Genomic DNA, 10,673 nt, shown 5'->3' with positions numbered 1-10,673 from the left:
CAAAATACACATGGCTAGCCTAGCTTTCCCCATGTGTCCAATTTGTTATTTCAATTAGTATAATGCTATGGTCTTTACATCTCTTTCATCAATTTAAATTTCTCTCTGAGCTGGTGACAAAAATAGGACATTTTAACGTGTGCTGTTCTTGGATCGTTTGCTATTTATGCCTTTACACCCACGGAATGGCGATCATCCTTAATATCCTCCTTCAATAATGGAATTCAGTTTCTATTCATATTCACTTACTCCAGAGAATTGTCAAGCCATCTAGCACAGTAATTGTGGCTGCTGGCCATCATTTAAAAGGTGTCTTAAAATAACCTAATCATCAACAGACAGCAGATTATTTGAGTGTGTGTGTATGTATGTATGTATGTATATATGTTGAAGTGATATCCATATTTTGGACTGTTGGATTTGTATTTTATTTAACCTTTATTTAACTAGGCAAGTCAGTTAAGAACAAGTTCTTATTTACAATGACGTCCTACCTCGGCCAAACCCTAACCCGGACGACGCTGGGCCAATTGTGCTCTGCCCTATGGGACTCCCAATCATGGCCGGTTGTGATACAGCCTGGAATCGAACCAGTGTCTGTAGTGACGGCTCTAGCACTGAAATGCAGTGCCTTAGACCGTTGCGTCACTCGGGATGACCTTTCTTTCTGCCTGCCTGTCTGTCTGTCTGTCTGTCTGACGAGCTGATGACCAGTAAATGAGCTACAAAGATCGAAATGATCAGCTGCGCCCTCTGCTGGTGTAGCAAAATCAGTAAAGAGGACGGTTACACTTGTAAGTGACGTTTTTTACATTTAATTTAATTTAATAAATAAAAAAAAATAAAAAAAGATTCTTGGAGAAAAATCAGTATACATATAAGAGGTATACAAACAGACAATGATAACATATGCTAGGGGGTACAACAAATGACAGATTATACAAAGACCTTAAAAGATGCACACATATTGATTGTTTTAACAGCTTTCTTATTAGAAGAATGTATAATGGTCTTAATGTATTGCTCGAATTCCTTATAGAAAACACAGAAGCGTGTTTTTTTATTAATTAATTTACATTTATGAATATGACATTTTGCCATTAGCACAATTAGAATTATAAGGTTAAAAATAAAATCTTTATCTTTATTATGGTTAAGGAAACCGAGCAGCACATTCTCCCATAAAAAAACAAAAGTCATCAAGAATATTAACAATTATAAAACTGTGAATATCTTTCCATAATTGTTTTACATGTAGACAATGCCAAAATAAATGTGAAACTGTTTCTGGATCCTCAACACAAAAAGTACAATCAATGTTAATGTCTTTTTTAAGTTTCTTCAGGTAATGATTCACAGGGTAATACTTATGGATCATTCTGAAAGAGACCTCTTTGACCTTGTTAACAAGCAGGTATTTGTGTGGTAATAACCAGACTTTTTTCCAACAGATATTAGTGACCAATGTATTCCAGTAACTTGTGACATAAGGAATGGAGACAATATCCCTTTGAAATAAAGCACGTATAGACCTATTGTTCTGAGGGAGCAAGGAGAAACATATTTTCCCTATTGGAAAGTCAACTGGATTAAGCGAGGGTAGGTCAAGAAGGTGAAGTCTGGCTACACCTCTAAATAACATAAGAGTTCCAGAAGGAATAGCATCAAAGACGTCATGGCGACGTTGGCTGGCTAAACTCATAAGTAGAAAACGTCATCGGGTCTAACGGTCGTCTGCGCATGTGCAGGCCATCAAGTCAGAGGCACTCATATTTATATAGTTGTTTTTCACGAAAATGAAAACGTGTTAGTTTGTCACTTTCACGAGGTTGGAGTAATAACATGTTCAACTACTTAAGACATTGGTTCAAATCTAGGTTTTGCCTTTCAAATTTGAGAAAATTAACAACTAAGAACACATTTTTCACTTGTCTCATTGACTTCACAAACTCCAAACACCGGCCTTGTCGATTTGGTCTGTTTCTCAAGCCTTCCCGGAAGTCTTGCTATGTTGTGCCTCTGGGTTTTGAAACTCTGTGGGACGGTTCTGCTCAACAGATGTGGTCTCATTAAAGTTTTAAAATTCAATATGAAAATGGCTTCCATAACAACCACAGAGCTTTTTGATGCACAACTTCTGGTAATAACGTTTTATTGTCCTCTATATGTATTTAAATTGTTGGAAGTTGCCAGCAAACGATACTCAACACAATATTATTTTAATGTTGAGTAAAATCGTATAAGCTTCTTCGCTAAGAACAAAGGAAACCAAAATGGCTAACCAGCCAGCCAGGTTGCCAACAACAAACACAGGAATTATATTTTGTGTGTATGCTATGCTAGCTAACCTTGCTTTCTAACGTGCTTCACTTTAAACATAACATACACACGTTTTTTCTTCTGTTTGCGTTGCTGTCTGACAACTCCTTTGGGATATTTCTGCCAACTTCTATAGACTAGAGACAGTAAAATAATGACCACCGTAGGAGTTGTCAGACAGCACAAACAGATCTGAGCCCAGGCTAGAATATTAGGTATTGCATTTTCTAATGACAGCAAACGTGTTGGCTGACTGTTTGTTAGACCTGGCTCATACTAGATTTTGTTTTCTCACAAGGAAGGTGACTTCATCACAGCTACTCACCACAATGCACAACGTTTGGAAGATAGAGTTTCCCAACAAAAGACAGAGTTTCTCAGAAATGCAGAGAAACTTAGAAAACAGTAAGTTCCTCGTATTAATATGCAGGGGAATTTAGATTATACATGCACATCTATTGTATTGAGACTCATTTTCTATTGTTCTTAAAACAGGATTGAGAAACTTGAGAAAGAGAAGATGTTGAATACACAAAACAGGAAGAATGGTCTTTCAGTTGGATTTAGAGTATTGGAAGAGTTTGATAAAGGACTTCAGGATGATCGAAATACTGAGCGTGTGTATTTTTGTGGTTTTAGTACTCTTTGTATGGCACTTCAATATTTTACTGACTAAAACGTAATTTGAACATCTTTAATAATAATGTTGTTCATGTTCTTTGTCCCTCAGATATGAACGTGCAAAAGCATCTGATGAAAATCCATAATGGTGTAAATAAATTTCAGATGCAGCTGACTGACGTGAAGCCTACCCCGGAGTGTAAGTCATGTGCTGGTTGATGGTTATACATGTGCATGGAAACAGTACACATTGGGGAGTCATGACATTCATGTTTTTATGGAGCCAGTTCAATTTGATACCCACTTCATCTCCCTTTATACAGGCTGTTATACGTTAATTAACTACTTAGAAATGCGGTTTGTTTTTTAGTAATTGAGAAACTGAAAGAAATAATGACAGAAGTTGAAAATTCAATCAACACTTTCAAGGAGGATCAACGTCAAAGGTATGAGACATTCAATATTTTAACAGCTGTCATGTAATGCATGTTTCAAAAGGACTTGATTATAGTTTAGACTGAGATTAACTGCCTCTTTCTTATTCTTTTTAGTTTTGAGGATCTATTGAAAGAGGAAAGAACATGCAGCCAGGAGATAAGTGCTTTTGAAAAGAAGATTGAGACTTGGTCTTTGGCTGTAAAAGCAGACCCAAAGTTGCCCCCTGCTCCCTCAGGCAAGGTGTGTCTGGCCAAAGCCCTAGAGGAGGACCTCCCACCAGAGATGACCGCACTAGAGAGGTTCCTACAGCAAACTGGAGGGAAGCAGGCGGGCTGGGACCAGTATGACCATCAGAGCTTTCTGAAAGTGTGGACCAAGCACAATGGCAAACCAGCCTATAGGAAAGAGGCTTTGCTCTACCTGCCAGGCAAAACTCCGGAAGACGTTGAACAACACGAAGATTGGTATCTTGAGCTCCTGTACCTCCAGGAGAAGAAGAAAGAGGTAGACTGGGCATCACTTTGTAGGCAATGTAATGAGTTTCCAGTCACTTTCAACTGTGGATGGGTAGAACAGTACCACCATTTATGAGCTCTGAAATGTCAGTCAGCTATTTGTTTTGAGCTGTTAAATTGCATGAATATACTTGTAATATTCGTTTTGTCTTATAATTTTGCTAATTTTCACTATCCATGCACCAGGCCATTCACCGGTGGAAGGCTGAGAGACAGCAGGAGAGGGCGACAAGGCTGCAGCACCAAGATGAGCTGGAGAGCGCTGCCAGGAGGGAGAGGGAGGCGCAGGCTGAGACCCAGCAGCGTAGGGTTGAGGAGGAGAGGAGGGAGGCGGTGGCTCGCCTGGAGGGGTGGAGAAGGCAGCGCAGGCTGCGCCTGGAGCAGGAGGAGGAGCAGAGGCTCACTGAGGAGATCCTGCAGCGGAGACAAGCCAAGGAGGAGCGCAGGAGACAGCTGGAGGTGAAGCTGGCTCTGGAGGCCCACATTCGGCAGAAGAAGGAGGAGGAAGAACTTCTGACCATGCAGAAGGAGGAACAGGAACAGGCTGACATGGAGGAGAAGAAGAGACTGGCAGGCTACGGCATCAAACGCTTTCAGGAAAGGGTATGTGAAGGATCAGTATTTCCAATGGTACTACTCAAGGTATTTTGCATATACAGTGCATTCGGGAAGTATTCAGACCCCTTGACTTTTTCCACATTTGTTATAGCCTTACTCTAAAATGCATTAAATAAAAAAAAATCCTCATCAATCGACACACAATACCCCATAATGACAAGGCAAAAACAGTTTTTTAGAAATGTTTGCAAAAGTATTAAAAAATTAAAACAGATACCTAATTTATACAAGTATTCAGACCTGTTGCTATGAGACTCAAAATTGAGCTCAGGTGCATCCTGTTTCCATTGATCATCCTTGAGCTGTTTCTACAACTTGATTGGAGTCCGCCTGTGGTAAATTCAATTGATTGGACATGATTTCAAATCAAATCAAAACTCTACCTACATGTATATATTACACCAATTACCTCGACTAACCAGTGCCCGCGCACAATGACTCTGTACCGGTACCCCCTGTATATCGCCTCACTTGTTATTTTACTGCTGCTGTTTAGTTATTTGTTACTTTTATTTTCAATTTTTTACTTAACACTTATTTTAATAAATTTTTCTTAATTTCTTAAAGCATTGTTGGTTAAGGGCTTGTAAGTAAGCATTTCACTGTAAGTTCTACACCTGTTGTATTCGGCGCATATGACAAATACAATTGGATTTGATTTAAATTCAATTGACAGGCACACACCTGTCTATATAAGGTCCCACAGTTGACAGTGCATGTCAGAAATAAAAACCAAGCCATGAGGTTGAAGAAATTGTGCGTAGAGCTCCGAGACAGGATTGTGTCGAGGTACAGATTTGGGGATGGGTGCCAAAACATTTCTGTAGCCTTGAAGGTCCCCAAGAACACAGTGGCCTCCATTGTTCTTAAATGGAGTTTGGAACCACCAAGACTCTTCCTAGAGCTGGCCGCCCGGCCAAACTGAGCAATCGGGGGAGAAGGGCCTTGATCAGGGACTTGACCAGGAATCTGATGGTCACTCTGACAGAGCTCCAGAGTTCCTCTGTGAAGATGGGAGAAACTTCCAGAAGGTCAACCATCTTTGCAGCACTCTACCAATAAGGCCTTTTTGGTAGAGTGACAGACGGAAGCCACTCCTCAGTAAAACAAGATTCTCTGGTCTGATGAAACCAAGATTGAACTCTTTGACCTAAATGCCAACCGTCAGGAGGAAACATAGCACCATCCCTATGGTGAAGCATGGTGGTGGCAGCATCATGCTATTGGGATGTTTTTCAGCGGCAGAGACTAGTCAGGATCGAGGGAAAGATGAACAGAGCAAAGTATAGAGAGATCCTTGATGAAAACCTGCTGAGGACCTCAGACTGGGGTGACGGTTCACCTTCCAACAGGACAACAACCCTAAGCACACAGCCGAGACAACGCAGGAGTGGCTTCGGTACAAGTCTCTGAATGTCCTTGAATAGCCCAGCCAGAGCCCGGACTTGAACCCGATCAAACGTCTCTGGAGAGACCTGAATATAGCTGTGCAGCGACGCTCGCCATCCAACCTGACAGAGCTTGAGAGGATTTGCAGAGAAGACTGGGAGAAACTCCCAAATACAGGTGTGTGAAGTTTGTAGAGTCATACCCAAGAAGACTTGAGGCTGTAATCGCTGCCAAAGGTGCTTCAACAAAGTACTGAGTACTATTTGAGTTTGCTCAAATAGTACTTTTCTCAGTTATGTCTACCGGAGACTGGGGTGTAAGAAAGACTGGGGTGTAAGAAAGACTGGGGTGGAGGAAAGTCAAAGTATAATGGTTAACTGACTTACCTGCAGGACTTCCAGAAGTTGGAGACAAAAGTGCAGGAGAGACAGGAGAAGGAAAAGCAGGAGCTGGATAGACAAAAGAGACTGGCTAAGCTGAAGGAGAAGGTAAGACCTTACACAGCAGCAGGCACTGATTCCATTGTACACAATGTATGCCATCAGTCATTTTCTGCTATTCATTTGATCTCATTAGGCAGAGGCTCATATCAGCAGAGACCCTTCCAGGCTCTGCAAACCCACAAAAGGATGGGAGGAACGCACCAAAGAGATTGGACCCACTGGGGGCGGACCTGTATTACAGATGTTTCATAGGTGAATTAGCCCAAAACATTCTCATCGCCCACTTTTTCACTATCTTCTTTCTCTGTAACTAATCTATGCTCATCACCATCTTCTTACAGGGCTGTCCCAAGCTGGAGACAAGGCTTATGAGCATGTCTGACTGGAACCAATATTTTCTTTGCTAATTCGTTTTTTATTTAATCATGCAAAATTCAATCCTCAGTGTGGTTATGTCATTTCAACACACTTGTATCTGTGCTTTGTGTCATTTCCACTTTTATACAATACATTATCACATTTCTTATCTGAATTAAAACATGAATAACTGTCGGCCTACACTTGTTATTTGTCTTGCTACTTATTCTGAAATTAATATCATTATAGAAGTGCATTTGACGGTAAACATTTTACATTCTTCAAATATATTTAGCCTCCAGTGTACCAAAACGAACAAAACATTTAAAACATTGCAATGCAAAAAGAATGGGAAAGTGAGCAAAGTTGGTCTGGAAAACAGAAGGTTGAGCTCTGCTGGAGTCCCCACTTATCTTGTGTGGTTTATTGAGGATGACCACCTGGATGAAAGTTGAGAAACCCGTTTCAGATATGAAGAGGTGGTGGGTGAAGTACAGGCTGTGAGGATCACGACAAGTGGGAAGTGGGCTTGGATCGCCTCTCAGGGAGAGGGACAAGAGGGCGGTTACGCCCGAATGGTTGTCAGACGTGGAGATGGAGTCAGAGGAACCCATAGAGGTCGTTAAGAAAGCGGGCAGGGGGAAAAGGAAGAAAGTGGAACATATTAAATGAGATTGAGGGTGAATTAACTGCGGTCGCAGGTGCAGTCGTCCCGTCCGTGATTGAAGAGGATTTTGGACATAATGGATCGTTGCCTTCTGGTTGATCCATATGTGGTGTCCGGTTGAGTGGAAAAGAGGTTGTGAAAGTGGCTCCAAGTGGAATTGTGTTTTTTACGTTTCTGCCGTCCAGAGGGAGCGTGCGCTCCACACCATGCGACTGGGGTCAAGAGCTGTGACTTGCTATGTTATCCAGAGCAGGGCGCCATTGAAAGGAGTCATAACTGGTGTGGCGTTAAGTGTTGAGGATTAACTGAAATTGAAGATTTCCAGTATCTGTGATGCTCGCTGTTTCGTGCGACGCAGACCCGGCAGAGAGCGTGGCGAAACAGAGAAGACACTGTATTACTGAGTTGTGATGCAGAGTCTTTAAAAGATAAAGTCAAGTTAGGATCTGTAAGTTATCCCGTGAGAGCTTTTGTCCCGAACAAATCAACATGTTTGAGGTGTCAAGCTTATGGTCATGTGGCAGCAGTGTAGGAGGGAGATTCCTAGATGTGAGAAGTGTACAGGAGGACATGAGACAAAGGAATGTGTAGTATTGGTGGGAAAATGTGTGTGTGTTTGTGTGAAAACTGTAGGGGTACCCATGGTACTGGAGATGAGAGGTGTCCTGTGAGAGAAGGGCAGGTTGAGGTTGCCAGGATCAGAGAAGTACAGAAGGTGTCATATGCTGAGGCAGTGAAGAGAGTAGTACAGGAAGGTTGGTCCAGGGTGAGGGATCCTAAAAGGGTCTCTGTGAGTAGGCTGAGGTCAATAGAGAGTGATAGGATGTGCTTCAGTAAGGTCGTTTTTTTGGTGTTCATGGTCATGGTTGTCCACTGTACCGCAGGAATGGAATGGAAATCACAGAGGATAGATTTAGTGGTGGCAGTTGCAGAGAAGAACTTGGGTGTCACAGGAGGTTGGTGGCACCTTAATTGGGGAGGATGGGCTTGTGGTAATGGCTGGAGCGGAATAGGTGGAATGGTATAAAATGCATCAAACACATGGTTTGATGCCATTCCATTTGTGCCGTTGCAGACATTATTATGAGCTGTCCTCCCCTCAGCAGCCTCAACTGTTGGGTGCATGAGATTTTACTGTAGAAGAGTTACAAGGTGTTTTGAGTGATAGTGTCCCAACCTCCCAGGCGGCTGGCCTGGCTTAGGATCAGATAGGGCCAAAGTAGTGGAATAGTGGTGAGATTCTTAATGGGTGTAGGGTTTGTTGGTCTGGCAAATCTTTCACAAAGTGTATTGATACTACACATGTAGGCCTGATACACAGCCAATACAGTAGGTGGTGGAATGCACCTATAACATTTGTTTGTGGACCGCTATAATACCAAAGAAGAAGTAGAAGTGGAAAAGAATGCTCGTGGTGAGTCTCACCCATTTTGAGAACTATGATGCGTTGCTCTTCAGAGCAGGGTATTTGTAAAGGGGATAATATCTGGTGTCTTGAGGGACGTTGATGTTGGACAAATTAAGAATATCCCAGTAGTGGTTGATGCACATCGGATGAATCGTGTGGTGAAAGGAGTGAACGTAAAGTCTGTCTGTTCTTCTGTTTTTTTAACACGGAGTCCCTCCCTGCCCAGGTGAAGTTGTGGTATGTGAATCATCATGTCGGAGCGTTCGTCCCAAGACTGATACAGTGTAATCATCACTGTATGGCTTTCGTACATGCCAAGTGTCTGTAGAAGAGAGAAGCTGAGATCAACACCATTATCCCAGAAACACTAGACCCACTCCAATTTGCATACCGCCCAAACAGATCCACAGATGATGCAATCTCTATTGCACTCCACACTGCCCTTTCCCTCCTGGACAAAAGGAACACCTACGTGAGAATGCTATTCATTGATTACAGCTCAGCATTCAACACCATAGTACCCTCAAAGCTCATCACTAAGCTAAGGATCCTGGGACTAAACACCTCCCTCTGCAACTGGATCCTGGACTTCCTGACGGGCCGCCCCCAGGTGGTGAGGGTAGGTAGCGACACATTTGGCACGCTGATCCTCAACACTGGAGCCCCTCAGGGGTGCGTGCTCAGTCCACCCTGGAGTCCCTGTTCACCCACGACTGCATGGCCAGGCATGACTCCAACACCATCATTTAGTTTGCAGACGACACAACACCGACAACGACAAGACAGCCTATAGGGAGGAGGTCAGAGACCTGGCCGGGTGGTGCCAGAATAACAACCTATCTCTCAACGTAAACAAGATTAAGGAGATGATTGTGGATCACAGGAAAAGGAGGACCGAGCACGCCCCCATTCTCATCGACAGGGCTGTAGTGGAGCAGGTTGAGAGCTTCAAGTTCCTTGGTGTCCACATCACCAACAAATTAGAATGGTCCAAACACACCTAGACAGTCGTGAAGAGGGCACGTCAAAGCCTATTCCGCCTCAGGAAACTAAAAATATTTGGCATGGATCCTCAGATCCTCAAAAGGTTCTACAGCTGCAACATCGAGAGCATCCTGACTGGTTGCATCACTGCCTGGTACGGCAATTGCTCGGCCTCTGACCATAAGGCACTCGAGAGGGTAGTGCGTACGGCCCAGTACATCACTGGGGCTAAGCTGCCTGCCATCCAGGACCTCTATACCAGGCGGTGTCAGAGGAAGGCCCTAAAAATTGTCGAAGACCCCAGCCACCCCAGTCATAGACTGTTCTCTCTACCACCGCATGGCAAGCGGTACCAGAGTGCCAAGTCTAGGACAAAAAGGCTTCTCAACAGTTTTTACCCCCAAGCCATAAGACTCCTGAACAGGTAATCAAATGGCTTCCCGGACTATTTGCATTGTGTGCCCCCCCAACCCCTCTTTTACGCTGCTGCTACTCTCTGTTTATCAAATATGCATAGTCACTTTAACTATACATTCATGTACATACTACCTCAATTGGCCCGACCAACCAGTTTCCCCGCACATTGGCTAACCGGGAATTCTGCATTGTGTCCAGCCACCCGCCAACCCCTCTTTTACGCTACTGCTACTCTCTGTTCATCATATATACATAGTCACTTTAACCATATCTACATGTACATACTACCTCAATCAGCCCGACTAACTGGTGCCTGTATATAGCCTCGCTACTGTTATAGCCTCGCTACTGTTGTTTTTCACTGTCTTTTTACTGTTGTTTTTATTTCTTTACTTACCTATTGTTCACCTAATACATGTTTTGCACTGTTGGTTAGAACCTGTATGTAAGCATTTCACTGTAAGGTCTTCTACACCAGTTGTATTCGGTGCACGTGA

The 10,673-nt window shown here is 43.1% G+C and overlaps 1 protein-coding gene across 4 annotated transcripts; it reads left to right on the top strand.

The window, feature by feature from the left end:
• Positions 1–1,996: 1,996 nt before the first annotated feature.
• Positions 1,997–9,466, top strand: LOC111975109 (coiled-coil domain-containing protein 112). 4 transcript variants are annotated; one of them, XM_070446888.1, is made up of 10 exons: positions 1,997–2,140; positions 2,618–2,724; positions 2,815–2,936; positions 3,050–3,139; positions 3,311–3,386; positions 3,492–3,882; positions 4,080–4,496; positions 6,293–6,388; positions 6,477–6,595; positions 9,002–9,466. In XM_070446888.1, the coding sequence occupies exons 1-10, from the start codon at positions 2,009–2,011 to the stop codon at positions 9,003–9,005; spliced, it is 1,554 nt and encodes a 517-aa protein (XP_070302989.1). In that variant the 5' UTR covers positions 1,997–2,008; the 3' UTR covers positions 9,006–9,466. The 4 variants fall into 4 exon arrangements, with proteins under 4 accessions (XP_070302989.1, XP_070302988.1, XP_023859057.1 ...); XM_070446887.1 differs by lacking the exon at positions 9,002–9,466 and adding an exon at positions 6,685–6,903; XM_024003289.2 differs by lacking the exons at positions 2,815–2,936; positions 9,002–9,466 and adding an exon at positions 6,685–6,903 and having other exon boundaries at positions 2,045–2,140.
• Positions 9,467–10,673: the final 1,207 nt, after the last annotated feature.

This window comes from Salvelinus sp. IW2-2015, linkage group LG15 (assembly GCF_002910315.2).
Source record: "Salvelinus sp. IW2-2015 linkage group LG15, ASM291031v2, whole genome shotgun sequence".
Taxonomy (NCBI): Eukaryota; Metazoa; Chordata; class Actinopteri; order Salmoniformes; family Salmonidae; genus Salvelinus; species Salvelinus sp. IW2-2015.
This window is presented reverse-complemented; position numbering and strand designations above follow the sequence as displayed.